Source organism: Salmo salar, chromosome 25 (genome assembly GCF_965601325.2).
Source record: "Salmo salar chromosome 25, fSalSal1, whole genome shotgun sequence".
Taxonomy (NCBI): Eukaryota; Metazoa; Chordata; class Actinopteri; order Salmoniformes; family Salmonidae; genus Salmo; species Salmo salar.
In genome coordinates, this window is record NC_138315.1 from 30,027,397 (window position 1) to 30,049,736 (window position 22,340).

At 45.4% G+C, this 22,340-nt stretch overlaps 1 protein-coding gene across 6 annotated transcripts in view; it reads left to right on the forward strand.

The window, feature by feature from the left end:
• Positions 1-223: 223 nt before the first annotated feature.
• LOC106586515 (A-kinase anchoring protein 11) overlaps positions 224-22,340 on the forward strand; it is a 30,141-nt gene continuing 8,024 nt past the window's right edge. For 2 of the 6 annotated variants that reach the window (XM_014173907.3, XM_082969093.1), the window contains exons 1-10: positions 224-333; positions 4,022-4,118; positions 4,247-4,357; positions 4,442-4,495; positions 4,596-4,727; positions 8,342-8,588; positions 8,717-12,417; positions 12,567-12,725; positions 12,830-13,155; positions 18,403-18,549. In XM_014173907.3, the coding sequence (XP_014029382.3) occupies positions 4,059-4,118; positions 4,247-4,357; positions 4,442-4,495; positions 4,596-4,727; positions 8,342-8,588; positions 8,717-12,417; positions 12,567-12,725; positions 12,830-13,155; positions 18,403-18,549 (4,937 nt within the window). In that variant the 5' untranslated portion in view covers positions 224-333; positions 4,022-4,058. Of the gene's footprint in view, positions 380-3,051; positions 3,137-4,021; positions 4,119-4,246; positions 4,358-4,441; positions 4,496-4,595; positions 4,728-8,341; positions 8,589-8,716; positions 12,418-12,566; positions 12,726-12,829; positions 13,156-18,402; positions 18,550-20,272; positions 20,357-22,340 lie in introns of all 6 variants that reach the window. The other 4 variants (XM_014173904.3, XM_014173902.3, XM_014173906.3 and 1 more) reach the window with 4 other exon arrangements.

The following is a 22,340-nucleotide window of genomic DNA, read 5'->3' on the forward strand; positions in this document are numbered from 1 at the left end:
CTGTAGGTGTACTCCTAACGCAATTCAAAAGTCTAATACATCCACAGTGTGATTTCAACAGATTTGTTCTTATTTTGTGTCAAATTAGCCAATTATTGTCTTCTGTTAAAGTTAAATAACAAAATGCTGACCTTGTTTAGTGTTATCTAGTCCAAATACAGCAGGATGTCACTATTTGTATCACTGTCAATGGGGGACGTTTATTTTGAAGGCAAACCGCAAATTCCACTATTGTGGCTAGCGCTGTGGGTGATTACTACTGCCTGAATCAGTCTTGTTTTCATGGAATTAACTTTTGTTGGAACATCATCTAGCTTCAACACTTGCTAAACGGTGGGAATAACAGGACTGGAGTGGGAGGTTGAAAGACGATGTTGTGGTGAATCGACGATACATTATTGTATATTCAGGATGTAGCCAGTTATGCAATGATTTGTAGCTATATGTTAACGCCAGCTAGCCAGCTGTTTTAACGTTAGTGTAACGTGACATGATGATGGGACCGAGGCCCATTGCTAGCTAGCTAACGTTAGTAGTTAAAGTGTTTGACAGTTAGTCACGCTATCTTGTTGACACTAACTAAGTAGCTCGCTAAAATAAGTTATTGATTTGCGCAGTGTCGACGCTGAATCAAAATGTGACAGACACAGCTGTGTATTGGGATGTCACGTCAAATAAATAATTTCCATTTCCATCCTGTGTGAAAATGCGACACTGCTCGTGTGATGGCCTGCCACAACGTGAAGCTTGATTGCCAGTTAGCAATATGTGGCTACAGTTATTAATTAATAAGATACTGACTAAAGACACGTTAGATAAAACTAAACGTTGTTTACTAATCAAACGTATTTGGAGTAAATTCTAATGGTAAATTAAGCTAGCTAGCTCGTTGCTTGATCAGCTAGCTTGCTTGTTGTGGTCAGCCATGGCAGTTAGTTATGTGATTGTGGTTTCATAGCACGTAGGCCTGTCACCACCTCCCCATACAATGTGAATATGTAGTTAGGAAATTGCTATACAATATTCTTTATTTTCCAGCCTGATCTTGAATCGAGCTGCCATGTAAATAACCCCCGCTCGTCCCTCATCACACAATAGCAAGAATTAAGATTGCTAGCAAAAGTAGCTAGCTACCACTCCCCCTATTTTCAGTAGACTTTATTGAATGCAGTTCCTAGTATCAGCCCAGCAGATGATGTTGTAGCTACACCAACAACAGCTGTACGATAGGAGCTTGGCATGCATGGGCTTTCAGATCTATCATTGTCCTGTCTTGCACACAAGTCTAAGATTGCCAAGCCTCTGCTGGAGTGGTGTCAAACTTGCCGCCATTGGATTCTGGAGCATTGGAAAAGCGTTCAATGGAGTGATGAATTACGCTTCACCATCTGGCGGTCTGATGGACAAATCTGGGTTTGGCGGATGCCAGGAGAACGCTGTCTGCCCCAATGCATAGTGCCAACTGTAATGTTTGGTGGAGGAGGAATAATGGTCTGGGGCTGTTTTTCATGGTTCAGCTAAGCCCCTTAGTTCCAGGGAAGGGAAATCTTAAAGCTACAGCATATGGCGTTCTAGACAATTCTGTGCTTCCAACTTTGTGGCAACAGTTTGGGGAAGGCCCTTTCCTGTTTCAGCATGACAATGCCCCCATGCACAAAGCTAGGTCCATACAGAAATGGTTTGTACAGATTGGTGTGGAAGAACTTGACTGGTCTGCACAGAGCCTGGACCTCAAACCCAACGAACACCTTTGGGATGAATTGGGACACTGACTGCAAGCCAGGTCTAATCGCCCAAAATCAGTGCCCGACCTCACTAATGCTCTTGTGGCATAATAGAAGGAAGTTCCTGCAGCAATTTTCCAACATCTATAGGAAAGCCTTCGCAGAAGAGTGGAGGCTGTTATAGCAGCGAAGGGGGGGACCAACTCCATGTTAATGCCCATGATTTTGGAATGAGATGTGTGATGAGCAGGTGTCCACATACTTTTGGTCATGTAGCATATACGGTCCACTGAAAGGGTTCTCTGAATACTGTCAGCTGTAGTTTCAGTCCTGTGTGCTGCTGCATTCCTCTTCCCCTTTCACCCCTCCACCCACATAGCCACACATTCATGCTGAAACGCCTCAGACTGACCTATTTTAGCTCTTACACAATTCCTGCCATGGCAGATTGTGCTGCTACATCTCCAAAGCTGCTTACAAAGACCCTAAACCAGTAGTAGGTTTCTATTTTGCCATATCCCCACAGTTTGACATGGTCTCAGCATTGGCTTCTTGTGCACTGTTAGCCCATTCTTAGATGGTAATGTAAAACATATACCGTCTATTCACAAACCTGTCTGCCGCCCAGTGGCAAAGCTTGGATGTTAAAGGACTAGGCTCGCCTACACTCCATAACAGTACATTCGTGGGTACAGTCTGTGATTTGAACATGAATGTAAGCCTAAATGTCTTATTTATTTTACTAAAATGCTATAGGTTAGATGAACTGAGCATCATCAAACCGTCATCATGAGGAAATACAACTTGCAACATAGAAACCGAGAGCTAAGACACCTGTTAGACTTCCTAGTTCATTGGGGTCAGTGCATAGCAGAACAGCCTGGGGGGGCACCTGTTAGACTTCCTAGTTCATTGGGGTCAGTACATAGCAGAACAGCCTGGGGGGGCACCTGTTAGACTTCCTAGTTCATTGGGGTCAGTACATAGCAGAACAGCCTGGGGGGGCACCTGTTAGACTTCCTAGTTCATTGGGGTCAGTGCATAGCAGAACAGCCTGGGGGGGCACCTGTTAGACTTCCTAGTTCATTGGGGTCAGTGCATAGCAGAACAGCCTGGGGGGGGGGGGGGGGGGGGGGTGAGCAAGTGGGCTGTCCATTATTTCTGCTGGTTGGTTCCCATACATAGAGGACAGTGATCCTGTCAGAGACTAATCGTCTAGACTCATACTCAACCAGCTGCTTTGGACAGCACGTCAAAGAACAGCTCACATTTCTTGGGAAACTTTCTTCCTCACTCACTATAAATATTTTGTTCTTCCCTGGGTTAGTGTTCAGACTCCAGGTCCACACCCCAGTTCTCTCTACGGCTGTTTGATCGTCCATGCAGGCCTTGGGCCTGAAGCAGGGTGTCAGGTATACATAGTTACTATGCCAACATCTAAGGCTGCTGGAAACCTGACAGAAACCTGATCTCTAAATGTATTTCACTTCATCTGAGTGTTGTTTCAGTGCCTCAGTTCAGTTCATCTCCAGCAGTCTTTATTTTACTGATGTGACTGAGGGCTGTGCTGTTGTACATCTGACCTCTACAGCTGACTTCCTGTTATGACTGTGTTTCTCAGGGTTTGTGTTAAGACTGGATAAAGACGGAGTCTTGTCATCCATCAGTAGGCCTATCTCACTATTTTGTGTTGATTGGATGAACAGTCTTTTCGTCTAACAGTATCTCACTATTCCCACTACGCTGGCAGTGGGAACTACCCACTTTATCATGCTGTGATGCAGAGTAGCATGTAGCAGCGATACAGAAAGCTTATGTTGGCCAATCTTGCTCCTTACTGACCCCTTACAGTTATGTGTGGAGATAAGTTAGAAAGACATGCTGCAGGTCCTATGTACAGCAGAGGAGGCTGGTGGGAGGAGTCCCTGGAGGGCAGGTTCATTATAATGGCTGGAATGGAATCAATCATCAAATAACATTATATTTATAAAGCCCTTTTTACATCAGCGGAGTGCTTATACAGAAACCCAGCCTAAAACCCCAAACAGCAAGCAATGCAGATGCAGAAGCATGGAGCAGATGTCAATGGAATGGAGTCAAATGTGGTTTCCGTATGTTTGATACCGTTCCATTCATTCCATTCCAGTCTTTACAATGAGCCCATCCTCCTATAGCTCCTATCACTGTTTTTCATTCTTATCTTTGAGACTTGTTAGTAAGTCAGAATTGAATGATATCAAAATGTATTTGGCGTCATCTCAACTCTCTCTCCTTCTCCTCTTTCTCTCCTTCTACAGGTGAGTGGCTAGTCCGTCACGCCGAGCCTGCGTTGCCATGGACGCCTGTGCCCGTATCCGAGGAGTTCCTCTCAGGACCCGAGCCTCCAGGAAAGAGGTTGGAGTCAGAATGCCATCTTCTGATTGACTGATCGATTGGTTGATTTAATATAATTCTTGATGGCTTGGTGCTGTGTGTGAGGCCGTTCATGTGTGTAACCTGAGTTAACCTCTAATTGTGTGTAGGTGGTGCGTGACGGCGGGACTCCGTGTATGAAGAGCCTTCTGAGCAGCAGAAAGGAGCTGTGCAGCGTGGGATTGGAGCTGCAGACCAGAGACACTCCATGCTTGACTGAGGTATGTGTCACAGCTCTCACCCACACTTTGATTATGACTTCATGATATGCAGAATTTCCCTGACTTGTCCCTTTCTTCCCTCAGATCCATTTTGTGTGTTTGCCTGGCCACTCTGAAGGAGAGGATCTAACTCTACAGGTGACAGTTACTGCACCAGCTCTGACTTCTGTAGTTCAATTAATGTCTTATTAATTGATGTTATTAATGTGTTATTTGTGTGTTCTGTCCCTGTCCCCAGGCCCTGTCTTCTCTCCCGGGGGACCTGGTGGAGCTGCTGAGGTCTCTCCATGTCACCAGCCTGAAAAACGAAGAGGTGCTGCTACTGAAGGACAGCAGGAGATCAGCCGACAGGAGGGACTCTTCTACTCAGGTTAACATGACAGGAGAGGAAGTTTCTAATAGGTAAAGGGGAGAGACTGTGTTTCTCAGGTCTGTAGACTGCTTCAGAGGAAATACAGTATTTCACAGGTAGATAAGAGTTCAATATACAGTACCCTTAAAGTTTGGACTCACCTACTCATTCCAGGGTTTTTCTTTATTTTTACTATTTTCTGCATTGTAGAATAATAGTGAAGACATCAAAACTATGAAATAACACATGGAATCATGTAGTAACCAAAAAAGTGTTAAACAAATCAAAATATTTTTGAGATATTTCAAAGTAGCCACCCTTTGCCTTGATGACAGCTTTGCACACTCTTGGCATTCTCTCAACCAGCTTCTTGAGGAATACTTTTCCAACAGTCTTGAAGGAGTTCCCACATATGCTGAACACTTGTTGGCTGCTTTTCCTTCACTCTGCGGTCTAACTCATCCCAAACCATCTCAATTGGGTTGAGGGCTGGTGATTGTGGAGGCCAGGTAATCTGATGCAGTACTCCATCACTCTCCTTCTTGGTCAAATATCCCTTAGACAGCCTGGAGATGTGTTTTGGGTCACAGCCCTGTTGAAAAACAAATGATAGTCCCACTAAGCGCAAACCAGATTGGATGGTGTATCGCTGCAGAATGCTGTGGTAGCCATGCTGGTTAAGTGTGCCTTGAATTCTAAATAAATCACAGTGTCACCAGCAAAGCACCCCCACACCTCCTCCTCCATGCTTCACGGTGGGAACCACACATGTAGAGATCATCCGTTCACCTACTCTGCATCTCACAAAGACACGGCGTTTGGAACCAAAAATCTCAAATTTGGACTAATCAGACCAAAGGACAAATTTCCACCGGTCTAATGTCCATTTCTCATGTTTATTTGGGCTGCAATCTGAGGAGCAGTTAACTCGGCTGCAGAGGATAAGTTCAGTAGAGGTAACTCTGGGTTTTTCTTTCCTGTGGTGGTTTCATCATAGCTCTTGATAGTTTTTGCGACTGCACTTGAAAAAACTAAAAAAGTTCTTGACATTTTCCGCGTTGACTGGCCTTCATGCCTTCAAGTAATGATGGACTGTCGATATTTGAGCTGTTCTTGCCATAATATGGACTTGGTCTTTTACCAAATAGTGCTATGTTCTGTATGCCATCTCTACCTTGTCGCAGCACAACTGATTGGCTCAAATGCATTAAGAAGGAAAGAAATTGCTCAAGTTAACTTTTAACAAAGCACACCTGTTAATTGAAATGCATTCCAGGTGACTACCTCATGAAGCTGGTTGAGAGAATGCCAATAATATGCAAAGCTGTCATCAAGGCAAAGGGTGGCTACTTTGAAGAATCTCAAATATATAAAATAGATTTTGATTTGTTTAACCTCTCTCGGGTATGTGGGACGAAATCGTCCCACCTAGTCAACAGCCAGTGGAATCGAGTGGCGCGAAATTAAAAAACCTTAAAAATGCTATAACTTCAATTTCTCAAACATATGACTATTTTACACCATTTTAAAGACAAGACTCTCGTTAATCTAACCACATTGTCCAATTTCAAAAAGGCTTTACAACGAAAGCAAAACCTTAGATTATGTCAGGAGAGTACCCAGCCAGAAATAATCACACCCATTTTTCAACCTAGCATATAATGTCACAAAAACCAAAACCACAGCTAAATGCAGCACTAACCTTTGATTATCTTCATCAGATGACACTCCTAGGACATTATGTTATACAATGCATGCATGTTTTGTTCAATCAAGTTCATATTTATATCAAAAACCAGCTTTTTACATTAGCATGTGACGTTCAGAACTAGCAAACATACCGAAAACTTCCGGGGGAATTTACTAAATTACTCACGATAAATGTTCACAAAAAACATAACAATTATTTTAAGAATTATAGATACAGAACTCCTTTATGCAATCGCGGTGTCAGATTTTAAAATAGCTTTTCGGCAAAAGCACATTTTGCAATATTCTGAGTAGATAGATCGCCATCACGGGCTAGCTAATTTGACACCCACCAAGTTTGGCGTTCACTAAACTCAGAATTACTATAAGAAAAATTGGATTACCTTTGCTGTTCTTCGTCAGAATGCACTCCCAGGACTTCTACTTCAACACCCAATGTTGTTTTGGTTCCAAATAATCCATAGTTATGTTAAAATATCCTCTGTTTTGTCCGTGCGTTCAGGTCCCTATCCAAACGGTGACGCGCAGACGCATGTCGTGACAAAACATTTCAAAATATTCCATTACCGTACTTCGAAGCATGTCAAACGCTGTTTAAAATCAATTTTTATGCGATTTTTCTCTTAATATAGCGATAATATTCCGACCGGGAGACATGTTTTCGTTCAAAGACTGAAAGAAGAAAATGGTGTCTTCACGTGCACCCGTGTCATTGTTCTCAGATCGACCACTTTCCAAATCCCCTACTGTTTTCCGCCCAGGGACTGCAGAGTCATCATTCCCCGTTCTGGCGCCTTCTGAGAGCCTATGGGAGCCTTAGAAAATGTCACGTTACAGCAGAGATCCTCTGTTTTCGATAAAGAGGCTATAGAAGGCCAAGAAATGGTCAGAGAGGGCACTTCCTGTATAGAATCTTCTCAGGTTTTGGCCTGCCATAGGAGTTCTGTTATACTCACAGACACCATTCAAACAGTTTTAGAAACTTTAGGGTGTTTTCTATCAAAATCAAACAATTATATGCATATTCTAGTTTCTGGGCAGGAGTAATAACCAGATTAAATCGGGTACGTTTTTTATCCGGACGTGAAAATACTGCCCCCTACCCAAGAGAGGTTAACACTTTTTTGGTTACAACATGATTCCATGTGTTATTTCATAGTGTTGATGTCTTCACTATTATTTTACAATGTAGAAAATAGTAAAAATAAAGAAAAACCCTTGAATGAGTAGGTGTCAACATTTTTGACCGGTACTGTAGTTTTCAAGCTGATTCATAGGACCTTCCTTAGGCTGTGTGCAAAGGTCTGAGAGATTCTGTGTTTTCACCCTGTTAACCACAACCAGGTGTACAGATTTCTGGGATAGTGTGGCTGCTTGTTTTCTCACCAGTGATTGCCACGTTGTCCTGCCTTGTGTCTGCTAGTGTTCAGTCTGGCTCTGCAGCTTTGTGGTTACATTGTTTGTGACTGACAGACATGCAGACATATGTGTGGTTACAGTGTGTGTGACAGACAGATAAACAGAAAGGCAGTACAACTAAAACTCAGCCCCTCTACCCACGGTGGCCAAGATAATAGTGGTGCAGAGTGTTCTATTCTGCATATTCAACAACGCATCAGACCACATGCAGACATAACAGGGCTGTCTCAGTAGAGCCCCTCTCTCTCTCTCTGTAAGACACAGACAGAAGAATAGAAAACTCCTTTGTGAATTCCTGTGAGTTTACATATCCAGAAACACTCAGATGGTTAGAAAGCTTTGGTCTGATGCACTCCCGGACATGGCAGGCACTGACAGTCTGCAGACTCTGTTTACCAGTGGCAAGTGTTCTAGTTTTTTATTCCTCAAAGAGCTGATTGTTCATTTGCAGTAAGAATCAACAAGGCAGCCAGCAAACTGAGTCTTTTCTCTCTCCTCCACAGCAGCAGTGCTGGCTGAAGGCGGTGTGTGTTCTGAGACCCAGCCCCAGCCAGGCCATTGTTGGTGTCTTGGTGGGCCTTCTGGGGCGTTACGCTGCGGGGGTCCGCTATGCTCTGGAGCTCCAGGCCCTCCATAAGGGCACAGCTGAGTCCTGCCAGCCCGAGGACGATAACACCAACCAGTCTGTGTCGTCCATCGAAGACGACTTTGTCACCGCTCTGGAACACCTGGAGGAGGAGGAGGACAACTGTAGGTTCATCACAACTATGTAGTGGGATGTTCAATAGAGCTTGATGTGTTGCATAATCTGAAGTGTTTTTTAAATTAAGACAGTCTCGGTTACCACTGCTCTCTATCCCTCTTGTCTCTTTCCCTAGCCAATGGCTCTTATCTCCATGGAAACCAGCGTGATGTGGCCTCCCAGACTGTCCCCGCCCACAAGAGAAACAAGGATTTATCAGGTTCCAGGATCATAATCAGCTCTGCCCCCAGGAAGTCCTTAACCAATCGCAGGTCTCCCCCAGAGGTGTCCATTACCGTACAGCACTCCAGAGGAGCAGAGTCCCAGTGGACCCTCTACAGCCCAAGAGCCCAGCTCCCCTCCCCCACGCGACCTGTCAGCGACTCAGAGGAATCGGATGGCTCAAGCCCTAGTCCAATCATCTTTCTAGATGAGGTTGGCTACCAGAAGAGTCTCAAAGCGACACTGGACATCCCTCAGATCCCTGGGGGGCCAACAGACAGGGTGGAGGACTCTGACTCTGAGGTCAGCGAGTTCTTCGACAGCTTTGACCAGTTTGATGACCTAGACGAACTGAGCTCAGAGAGCTGTACACTCACTCTACCTCTAGACCCGACATCCTCCATTACCCCCACCAGCCTAGATCAGAAGAAGAAGTACTCTGAAGCTGGTACTGGCAAATCGGGGTCCAAGAAAGTGTCCCGAAGCTGTTCCACCATGAACCCCCACCGTTTCGACCAGCGCACCCTACCGGCCAATGTGAAGAAACCCACCCCGCTCAGAAGCCCCCTTCCCCCTGGCTCTCCCTTCGGATCCCCTGACTCCCCCCGGCCGGCCCGGACCTCCTGTGAGGAGAGTGGAGGTCCTCTCTTCAGCCCTGTCAGCTCCTCAGCCTTCAGCCCTTTGGGAGACGGAGGAGCTCTGGATTTCTTCTGGAAGACTGAGGGAGAGGTAGGAGACGTTTCAGAGCTACGGAAACCCCAGGACCTGTGTACCCTCTACAAGACCTACTCAGACTTTGCCAGCAGTTTGTCCAAGGAGATCCTGGGCTCTGTGTGTGGATACCAGTCTCCCGTGAATCTCAACGACAACAAGAACCTGAGCTGTGTCTGTCACAAGGAGTTCCAGAACCAGTCTGGACACATCATGAAGCTGTCTGAGATCCAGGAGACGGTGACTCTCTCCAAGCTGCAGCAGAAGCCCCAGTCTCTGAAGGATGGCATCCAGAGGTTCGCTACAGACTTGGTAGAGATGAGCCTGGGCAGCGCCCTAAGAGACTTGCAGAAGGGAATGTCCTCCTGCACCACCACGCTCTGCCACCTGGCCGCCAGACTCACCTCGTCTGTCTTCCAGATGGCCTTCCAGGAGATCGGCATGCGCCATGCTTACGTCCTGAAGGAACGGGCCATCAACGGACTGGCTGGATTCCTGGTGGGAGAGGCGGTGTCAGGGGCTCTGAAAGACTTCCTGATGGTGAAGAAGCAGATGTTCAACAGCACGGTGACGCAGTTTGCCGCTGACCTGGCAGAGGAGCTGGTGTTTGAGGGGATGATGGAAGTGTGTCAGTTCTCCCATCCCTCCACCCCCCTCACCCCCAGCGATTGGTCCTTCGGGGTGGGGGAGGACGACGATGAGGAAGTGATGTCTTCCTATGCCTCGGACCTCTCAGAGTCTGTCCTCCAGGAGGCCTTCATAGAACTGTCCCAGGCTGATGTTGCCTTCAGTACCCAGGCAGCCATCAGTGTCTCTGTGGACAACATCTGCTACGTCAGCGCTGTCGACACACACACCACCTGCAGTACCGCCGCAGGCCACCAGGCTTTCCACGTTAACCCAGCCGAGGAAGGCCCAGGTCCATCAGGCGAGGATGGCTGTACGGTGAAGAAGGCGCTGTTCTGTGTGTCTGGAATGGCCAGCTGTGTACCGGTCCCCCAGGCAGGCCAGGCCATCTCCCACCTCCACGACTCAGAGGAGATCTGCCAGTGTAAGACCAGCCTGGCTCAGACCAGCCCCAAGAGGAGCTGCAGCTCAGAGAACAGAGTGGTGACCACAACGTCCTCTGATGCTACTGCTGCCACACAAACTGACCTGCTGTCAAAGACCCGCTTTCACAACTTCTCTGGCAACATGGTGGATATGATAGTGAGTGAAGCATGTGAACTGATGACTGCCACGAAGATGAAGAAGAAGGTGGAGGACTGTGCCGACTTCCTTTCTAAGACCATAGTTGGTCGGGGACCTCCATCCGGACAGGAGGGTAGTGTCACTGACCAGACCTCCCTCTACTCTCTCCACCCTCCCTTTCAGACCCCGGGAGGAGTGAACTTTGAGGCAGGCTCCAAGACCAGCAGAGCAGTCGCTGAGACCCGGCCTGTGATGATGGACACTCTAGAGGTGCCAGGGTTGGAGATGGGAGGCTGGGGAGGCAGGAAGATGGCCACCTGCGAGGAGATGGTTCGCAGCCCTGGTCACAAGTCCAACAGGACCCCTGGTACACCACCCTCGACCCCCCAGCAGCCCAGCGAGGTGTCCCAGGAGAAACAGATCAAGCAGTTCTCCAAGAAGCTGAAAGGCAAACTGGCCAAGGAGTTCTCCACCGCCACCCCTCCTCCCACCCCACACTACCAGCCAGGGCCCGAGCCCAAAGAATCCACCTCTGAGACAGACAAGGCTGACTTCATGCTCAAACTGATGAGGTCTCTGTCTGAGGAGGCAGACGGGAACGAGGAGGAGGAAGAGGAAGAGGGTAGAGTAGAAGGGGTTAACTCTGTAACTGAGACAGGAAGCCGTATGCAGCCAGAGCTCAACCTCTTGGATGGAGGACACAAGATGGCCGACAAGGGAGCCCTCCATTACGCAGAGCGCCTGGCGTGCCACATCGTCTCCATGGCGACAGAGATAGACACCCTGGGAGGAGTGGATGATGAAGGTAGAAGGACGGTGGAGGGCAGGGAGGAGCGGAGAGACAGCATGGCCCAGTTCTCAGCGCAGACTCTGAACACGCTGTGGATATACGCTGGCGAGGTGGCGGGAGAGGTGATCAGCGACGTGAAGAGGATAATGTGGTCAGGTCAGTGTCACCACAGTGCGCTCAAACAAGGCAGCCAGGAGCAGTCGGTGGAATGCCCTCACCACTACCAACCCCAGCCCAGTGAACACAGCAAAGACTGCAGGGTGGGTCGTCTGGCTGAACAGTGGTCCAATGACCTCTTGCCTGTCCTCCACCCATCCACCTCTACCCCCAGCTCTGGCCTGTCCTCTGACTACCCCAGCTGTGAGAGTGTGACAGATGAGTACGCTGGCTACCTCATCAGGGTGCTAAAGAAAGAGGGAGGCAGCAGGGAGCTGGTCCTGGATCAGTATGCTAGCCGTCTGGCCTACCGCTCCATCAAACTGGGCCTGGCCCATGCTGCCCGCAACATGAAGAGACCATCCTCCTCCAGGCACCACCACTCCAGGAGGCTCCAGCAGAATGGCTGCAGGGGACCCAATGCCGAGCCATCCGTACCCAGGGACGAAGCAGGGAGAGTGGGATCTCCTTCCAGAGACATTGACGATGGGAGCCAGAGGGAGTACATGGAGCTGGTGAACTTCGCAGAGTCGTTGGCGTGCAACATCACCTGTGATGTCACACGCAAACTTTGTGTGCCGTCGGTCCGACTACCCAAGTCCCGGACTGACTCGTGTCTGTATAAGAAGTCGAAGCTGGAGGACATGGCAGAGAGCCTGATCAGGAACTCCTTCTCATGCCCCCTGCTGTCCAAGGAGGGGAATAGCAGGCAGTACCACAGCACAGGCAGCCTGTACGACGGCGGCTACAGCAGTGGAGTCATGGAGGTTAGTTTAGTTTATTTAATATTTGTATTTGAATAGGGAAAGATACTGTTAACATGGAGATGTTAAATTAAGAAGTCTGATTCATTCTATCATCATTGCATTGTAGCATCACATCAGCTTGCTCTAATTCCCAGCGTTTGTCTCTGCAGGTTCTGGAGCACTATGCCAGGAACATAGTGGATGACACGTTGGAGATGGGCCTGGCCTCGGCAGGAAACCCAGCCCAGCAGGGTCCATACAGACACCACCACTCTGAGAGGCGAGCAGTGGGCTCTGCACTGGGGGAAACAACCTGCCAGTACTGCCAGGTCAGGAAGTCTCTGTTTTCTATGGATTACTTATGAGGATCTAGCACCCACCATTTTTTGTTTTAGGTACAGTCCTTGAGTATGCATGTTGTTTGTTTTTCCAGGTCAGGGAGTGTCTGTTCTGCTCACGGCCCAACAGGCAGCACCTCCTCGGTGGAGGAGCAGGCCAGAGGAGGAGGGGGAGGCTGGAAGGGGATGTGGGGGTATGCGGCCTGGAGATCCCTGAGATCCACATCAATCTGGACCGCAGGGCCGTGTTCGCAGAGGAGATGGTCACTACGGCGATGGAGGGGGCCAAGCGCGAGTTGAGCAACACCAGCCTGAACGCCGACAGCGGGATCGGACACGACGGGTACAGCTTCGCCGAGAGCCTGACCGCCGAGATCATGACGTCAGCACTATCCAACACATGCCAGACCACCAACCTCAGGTACCAATACACTGTGACAACGTCTGTAAGACACAACACCGGAATTGAAACCATGGAATATAACTACCTTCCAGTGCATGCAATTTAACATTGGCTGAAATAGTACTCACACACAACTACTTCATGTTTCTAAATGATTTCTTTATTCAGACGAAGGGTACTGCTATGGGATCCCCCATGGCTCCTAACTATGCTAATTTGTATGTGGGTTACATGGAGAAACAGTCAATTCTTAGTCCTCTCAAAAATTATTGCTTAACATTATTATTTGTAAACGGTATATTGATGATATTTTGGTTCTATGGAGGGGTGATGCAAAACAGCTCCAGGCATTCCATGCTTTTCTTAACCCTTGTTCTGAGCACCTGAGATTTATTATGCAATCTGACACGTCAAATCAGTTTTCTTTGTCTTCTGATTTTGTGTGAGGATAATGTTCTATACACTGATCTTTACAGGAAACCTACTGATCCTAACAGTTTGTTGAGGGCTGATAATTGTCTCCCGCTTCCCTTGAAAAACAGTTTGCCCTACAGCCAATTCTGTCCAATCAAAAGAATTAGCAAAAAACGATCAGATTTCGACAGAAATATGTCTGAGACGCAAAGAAAATTCAAGGAGAGGGGGTACAAAAATGTTCAGATTAATACTGTCATTGAGAAAATCCAAAACAAATCGAGACATGATCTCTTTCAAGGACAGTCTCGCAAAAAGAAGCATTCTTGCGTTCTAACTACCCGCTATTCAAAGCGCTCTGAACAAATTAAGGGAATCGTTCACAAACATTGGCACATTCTAAAATACGATAACAGTATCGGTCATGTGTTTTCGGACCCTCCCTTGGTCGTATTCTCGCGGGGCAGAAATCTCAGAGATCAATTGGTAAACTCTGATTTACCACACCAAAATACCCCTGCGCAAGGTCTATTTGCACCTCTACCGGATGGAAATTACAAGTGTAATGGCTGTGCTCAATGCAATGGCACTTACAAATGTAGATCCTTCAAACACCCTCAAACAGGGAAACAGATCCATATCAAAGGTGTTATCATGTGCTCCGATAAGGCAGTTATTTATCTTAGACAGTAGCAAGAAAAAGTATGTGAACCTTTTGGAATTACCTGGATTTCTGCATAAATTAGTCATACAATTTGATCTGATCTTCAGCTTAGTCACAACAATATGGTGTGTTTAAACTAATAACAAACATTATTGTATTTTTCTTGTCTATATTGAATATATAATTTAAACATTCACAGTGCATGTTGGAAAAAGTATGTGAACCCCTAGGCTAATGACTTCTCCTAAAGCTAATTGGAGTCAGGAGTCAGCTAACCTGGAGTCCAATCAATGACACGAGATTGGAGATGTTGGTTAGAGCTGCCCTGCCATATTAAAAAGAAAACTCACAGTTTGAGTTTGCTATTCACAAGAAGCATTGCCTGATGTTTGTTTATTTATTTTATTTCACCTTTATTTAACCAGGTAGGCCTGCGACCTGGCCAAGATGAAGCAAAGCAGTGCGACTAAAACAACAGAGTTACACATAAACAAAAGTACAGTCAATTACACAATCTAAAAAACTATATACAGTGTGTGCAAATGTAGTAAGATCAGGGAGGTAAAGCAATAAATAGGCCATAGTGAAGAAATAATTACAATTTAGCATTAACCTCTATGGGCTAGGTGGGACGCTTGCGTCCCACCTACTCAACAGCCAGTGTAATCCCGTGGCGCGATATTCAAATACCTCAAAAATGCAAAAACTTCAATTTTTCAAACATATGACTATTTTACACCATTTTAAAGACAAGACTCTCGTTAATCTAACCACACTGTCCGATTTCAAAAGGGCTTTACAACGAAAGCAAAACATTAGATTATGTCAGCAGAGTACCCAGCCAGAAATAATCAGACACCCATTTTTCAAGCTAGCATATAATGTCACAAAAACCCAGAAGACAGCTAAATGCAGCACTAACCTTTGATGATCTTCATCAGATGACACACCTAGGACATTGTTATACAATACATGCATGTTTTGTTCAATCAAGTTCATATTTATATCAAAAACCAGCTTTTTACATTAGCATGTGACTAGCATTCCGACCGAACACTGCCGGTGAATTTACTAAATTACTCACGATAAACGTTCACAAAAAACATAACAATTATTTTAAGAATTATAGATACAGAACTCCTTTATGCACTCGATATGTCCGATTTTAAAATAGCTTTTCGGTGAAAGCACATTTTGCAATATTCTAAGTAGAGAGCCCGGCATCACAGGGCTAGCTATTTAGACACCCAGCAAGTTTAGCACTCACCAAAGTCAGATTTACTATAAGAAAAATGTTATTACCTTTGCTGTTCTTCGTCAAAATGCACTCCCAGGACTTCTACTTCAATAACAAATGTTGGTTTGGTACCAAATAATCCATTGTTATATCCAAATAGCGGCGTTTTGTTTGTGCGTTCAAGACACTATCCGAAAGGGTAAATAAGGGTGACGAGCATGGCGCATTTCTAAATATTCCATTACCGTACTTCGAACGCTGTTTAAAATCAAATTTTATGCCATTTTTCTCGTAAAAAAGCGATAATATTCCGACCGGGAAATCGTTTTTTATTACAAAGACAGTGAAAGTAAAAGCATGCTATCCCCTCATGCACGAGCCTCAGTCTAATGGCCCTCTGATAGAGCACTTGCCAAACGCGCTAATGTGTTTCAGCCTGGGGATGGAATTACATCGTTCAGCTTTTTCCTGCCTTCTGAGCGCCCATGGGAGCCGTAGGAAGTGTCACGTCATGCCAGAGATTATTTGTTAGAGATGATCAAGGAGGGCAAGAACTTGTCAGACAGGCCACTTCCTGTAAGGAATCTTCTCAGGTTTTGGCCTGCCAAATGAGTTCTGTTATACTCACAGACACCATTCAAACAGTTTTAGAAACTTTAGGGTGTTTTCTATCCAAAGCCAATAATTATATGCATATTCTAGTTACTGGGCAGGAGTAGTAACCAGATTAAATCGGGTACGTTTTTTATCCGGCCGTGCAAATACTGCCCCCTAGCCCCAACAGGTTAACACTGGCGTGATCGATGTGCAGATGATGATGTGAACCATGCCTCGAACAAAAGAGATCTCAGAAGACCTGATATTAAGAATTGTTGACTTACATAAAGCTGGAAAGGGTTACAAAAGTATCTCTAAAAGCCTTGATGTTCATCAGTCCACGGTAAGACAAATTGTCTATAAATGGAGAAAGTTCAGCACTGTAGCTACTCTCCCTAGGAGTGGCCGTCCTGCAAAGATGACTGCAAGAGCACAGCGCAGAATGCTCAATGAGGTTAAGAAGAATCCTAGAGTGTCAGCTAAAGACTTACAGAAATCCCTGGTACATGCTAACATCTCTGTTGACGAGTCTACGATACGTAAAGCACTAAACAAGAATGGTGTTCATGGGAGGACACTACGGAAGAAGCCACTGCTGTCCAAAAAAACCCATTGCTGCACGTCTGAAGTTTGCAAAAGTGCACCTGGATGTTCCACAACGCTACTGACAGATGAAGCTACAGTTGAGTTGTTTGGAAGGAATACACAACATTATGTGTGGAGAAAAAAAGGCACAGCACACCAACATCAAAACCTCATCCCAACTGTAAAGTATGGTGGAGGGAGCATCATGGTTTGGGGCTGCTGTGCTGCCTCAGGGCCTGGACAGCTTGCTATCATTGACAGAAAAATGAATTCCCAAGTTTATCAAGACATTTTGCAGGAGAATGTAAGGCTATCTGTCCACCAATTGAAGCTCGCCAGAAGTTGGATGCAACAGGACAACAACCCAAAACACAGGAGTAAATCAACAACAGAATGGCTTCAACAGAAGAAAATACGCCTTCTGGAGTGGCCCATTCAGAGTCCTGACCTCTACCCGATTTTTAGATGCTGTGGCATGACCTCGAGAGCAGTTCACAACAAACATCAATAATATTGCTGAACTGAAACTGTTTTGTAAAGAGGAATGGACCAAAATTCCTCCTGACCGTTATGCAGGTCTGATCCGCAACTACAGAAAACGTTTGGTTGAGGTTATTGCTGCCAAAGGAGAGTCAGCCAGTTATTAAATCCAAGGGTTCACATACTTTTCCCACCCTGCACTGTGAATGTTTACACAGTGTGTTCAATAAAGACATGAAAATGTATAATTGTTTGTGTGTTATTAGTTTAAGCAGACTGTTTTTGTCTTTTGTTGTGACTTAGATGAAGCTCAGATCAAATTTTATGACCAATTTATGCAGAAATTCAGGTCATTCCAAAAGGGTTCAAATACTTTTTGTTGCCACTAACTGGTCCTTGTGGTAAAAATGATTTGGGTAAAACGAAGCGCGAATTAAAAGTATGAATCTCGGGAACATCGTAGCACCATTAGGTGCAAAATCTCGACGTAACCAATTGCGGCCCACTTTTTGGAAGCAAACCTTCGCTATTTCGGCATCGAACGCGTCACCCTGTCTAGGAGAGTGGGTGATCTTGACAATGTATTGTTGAAACGAGAGGCTGCCTGGATCTTTAAATTAAAGACCCTTGCTCCCTTCAGTCTCAACGTAGACTTTGATCTGAAGCCATTCTTGTGATTATTGTGCTTTTCCTATTCATTGTAAATGTTTACAGGCCTATGTAGAAAATTGTATCTATGATCGTAGGTTATCCATTCATGCTTTTTATATGTTCTATTTATATCTGTAAATAAATCAATGATATCAAGCCACACCTGTGTGTGTCCTTTGACACTATATAAACTAGTGACAGGCAGTGTTTGTCATTATACCCTGATGAAGACAGCTTGTTATTAGGTTAAATGATTGCATCTGAGCTCCTAGAGTGTGAGGCTCTCCTTTTAAACATTTTTAAGACACAACACCACCACTCTGTGACTAGCACTAATGTTACAATCACATGCGGAGACAATTTCTGTAAGTTTCTATGACTGTTCACGTGGATTTCCTTATGGGTTAACTGCAATGGTTAGTAATAGGTAAGGCAAGTTCTTGTGACGCACCATATTGGTCAATTCATTGTAGAGTGAGTCCAAACATTTTTCTTTTCCGTATTTGACCAGCTTACGCAACCATAGTAAAGGAGCCAAGAAGGGGTTCACCATCTTGATAACTAACTATTCTCTGTATCCCTATGTATAAAAATTCTTTATTAATGTGTCTGGTTCCCTCCCCTGTCCCTGTGGTAGTTTCCCAGGCAGGGAGGCCACAGAGTCCTCGGTGTCCCAGCAGCTCAGTCTGAGTGTGGGAGACGACAGCCTGGGCAGCTGGTCCCGCCTCAGCTTCGAGGACGAACACCCTGACGAGACCAGCAGCTTCCTGCACCTCAGCGACAGGTAGAGAACACACTGAACATCATGTAGTCTCAAACTATTCTGCTCTATTCTTTTAGTTTCTCTGAAGGCTAAATTAAATGTCTCTAGTCTAGATTAGCTGACTAATGATTCACCTCTTGAAACACTTCTCTATTGTCTATGAGCACTGTTGTCTCTCACACACCAGCGAATGACTCTAACCCATGTTCAATGTCCACAGATGGATGATATGAATAGTAGAGCTTTCGACTATGGTTGTGGCATTCAGCCTAGACTTAAATGAATGCTGAAACTAATGAATGCAAGTCAGTCATCATCGCTTTGGCTACACTGCCAATGAGAAATAGATGTATTTTTCAGTCGAGAGATCAAATGGTGTTTCCCATGTGGTTTTAAGGTGACTGTGGTGATTTAGTGATTAGCTGGTTTGATCCTGTGAGACTGAGTTGAGATCGGTACAAGACCGGTTCCTCCATGTTACCTGTCAGGCTGACGTTAGCAGGCCTCTGGAGGATGTGAAGTCACTAGGTCACTGACAGCAGAATGTATCATTTGGAAACCTCTAGAATAGTGCTATTACGCTCTTACCAGGTCTCAATCAATCCCTGGTTAGAGGGGAATGATTAAAAAAACGCAAAGGAACTGGCTTTGAGGTCCAGAGTTGAGTTTGAGGGCTCTAGTACCTTCCCCTGCCATGAAACGATTAACTCTGATTTGAGCAAATATAGTCTCTCCTCGTGTCAATGTTCTAGATTTTAAATGGCTGTTAAATGCCGAGTTCTGCTGAGATTGTTTGAGTAACTGCATAAGGATAATGTCTAGCTTTTTAAGAGAAATGTATTTTCCTTTCTGATAGACACACACACACAGGTCTGTTGGTGTGAATCTGGTGTAATGCTCTGAGAGTGACATGGTCTCACCAGTCTATAGTCTCAGGGTAGGAGTAGAGTTCTTGACATTCCAAGTCTCAGTCTGCGATCTCTATGGAACAGACCCAGTACACATGTACACTTCTCTCCCCAGATAGTGAAAGGGAGAATGTGTGAGGAGAGCAGCTAGTTATGTTGGCCAACAGGACCTAGTGAAGGTATCATAATATTTACTAAAGGCTGTGTCTGTAGCAGCCTGTCTCTTTCTCTGCCCCAGGCCCTTTCCACAGGAACAAAGTCCATCAAAAGACCTATCCAACCATCTCCCATTTGTCAACAAATAAACCAAATAACCCAGGAAAGGAACGGCTCCATTTCAAAACGATTCGAACTTGAACGACCTTTCAGCATACCACTCTCACAAACCACAGCTCCCGAGACACTTCGGTTTTAGCTGGGTCATTAATGAGCTGATTGACATAGGCGGAGTTATTTTTAGATTGCCACATCATTCTCTCCATACCAGAGCAGGTACCAGCCAGCCTGATAATGGGGACTAATTATAGTGATGCAGTGTGTTGTGATGGATGTGGTGCTCCAGTTGCCGTCTGGATGTCCTGGTGGAGAATGCAGTGATCTCACATCATTACCAGTCATCAGTTGTTGCTTTGATTGACAGTTCTTTCAGGACCAAGCCTATACCAAGCCTCACATTTAGATGGACAACATTAATAATGGAACAGTTGTTTTTTCCAGGTAAGACAGACTTGCTTGATAACGCTTAGGAAGACCTTTGTGTTTCCATCGCCTCAGACTGTGTTTGTGTGTGCCCAGTGTTAGCTCCCAGTGTTGAGCAATGGTCTTGTCTCTTGCAGCAATGGGAACAGCAGTAGTTGGAGCAGCCTGGGGTTAGAGGGAGAGGTGTATGAAGAGCACCTGTCCTTCTCTCCCTCCGACAGGTCGGTCCGTACATACAGCTAACAGTGCTAATTCTAACCGCTAGTCTCTTTATAGCTCCAGATCTAGGATCAGATCCTATCCCCATATCCTAACCGTTACCATTACATCATCTGACCCTGTCTCAGTAGTTAGGGCCAACTTCTGCTTACACCCCTAATCACTGCATGATGTCAGAGCTGTGATCAGCAAAGCTGTAGAATGTGACTGTGTATCTGTGTATGAGACAACAGCTTCTACCCTCTACAGATCCCTCTAGATAACCATAGAGGACAGAGCATGTCTTTGTCACTGTGTGTCGCCACTTTGTCAGCACACTAGTGGAATTAGCTTAGTCAATGGAATCTGTGTGTGTGTACAGTGGCAAGAAAAAGTATGTGAAACCTTTGGAATTACCTGGATTTCTGCATAAATTGATCATCAAATTTGATCTGATCTTCATCTAAGTCACAACAATAGACAAACATAGTGTGCTTAAACTAATAACACACAAATTATTGTATTTTTATTGTCTATATTGAATATATAATTTAAACATTCACAGTGTAGGTTGGAAAAAGTATGTGAACCCCTAGGCTAATGACTTCTCCTAAAGCTAATTGGACTCAGGAGTCAGCTAACCTGGAGTCCAATCAATGAGACGACAAAATTTGAGTTTGCTATTCACAAGAAGCATTGCCTGATGTGAACCATGCCTCGAACAAAAGAGATCTCAGAAGACCTGAGATTAAGAATTGTTGACTTACATAAAGCTGGAAAGCCTTGATGTTCATCAGTCCACGGTAAGACAAATTGTCTATAAATGGAGAAAGTTCAGCACTGTAGCTACTCTCCCTAGGAGTGGCCGTCCTGCAAAGATGACTGCAAGAGCACAGCGCATAATGCTCAATGAGGTTAAGAAGAATCCTAGAGTGTCAGCTAAAGACTTACAGAAATCCCTGGTACATGCTAACATCTCTGTTGACGAGTCTACGATACGTAAAGCACTAAACAAGAATGGTGTTCATGGGAGGACACTACGGAAGAAGCCACTGCTGTCCAAAAAAACCATTGCTGCACGTCTGATGTTTTTAAAAGAGCACCTGGATGTTACACAGCGCTACTGGCAAAATATTCTGTGGACAGATGAAGCTACAGTTGAGTTGTTTGGAAGGAACACACAACACTATGTGTGGAGAAAAAATGGCACAGCACACCATCAAAACCTCATCCCAACTGTAAAGTATGGTGGAGGGAGCATCATGGTTTGTGGCTGCCTCAGGGCCTGGACAGCTTGCTATCATCGACGGAAAAACGAATTCCCAAGTTTATCAAGACATTTTGCAGGAGAATGTAAGGCTATCTGTCCACCAATTGAAGCTCGCCAGAAGTTGGGGGATGCAACAGGACAACGACCCAAAACACAGAAGTAAATCGATTTGAGATGCTGTGGCATGACCTCGAGAGCAGTTCACAACAGACATCAAGAATATTGCTGAACTGAAACCGTTTTGTAAAGAGGAATGGTCCAAAATTCCTCCTGACCGTTGTGCAGGTCTGATCCGCAACTACAGAAAACGTTTGGTTGAGGTTATTGCTGCCAAAGGAGGGTCAGCCAGTTATTAAATCCAAGGGTTCACATACTTTTCCCACCCTGCACTGTGAATGTTTACACAGTGTGTTCAATAAAGACATTGGAACATATAACTGTTTGTGTGTTATTAGTTTAGCAGACTGTCTATTGTTGTGACCTAGATGAAGATCAGATGAAATTTATGCAGAAATCCAGGTATTTCCAAAGGGTTCACATAATTTTTCGTGTGTGTGTGTGTGTGTGTGTGTGTGTGTGTGTGTGTGTGTGTGTGTGTGTGTGTGTGTGTGTGTGTGTGTGTGTGTGTGTGTGTGTGTGTGTGTGTGTGTGTGTGTGTGTGTGTGTGTGTGTGTGTGTGTGTGTAAGCCTACTGCATGTGTCCTGAAGTAGCTGTGGGAAGGGCTGAAGCAGCTTTC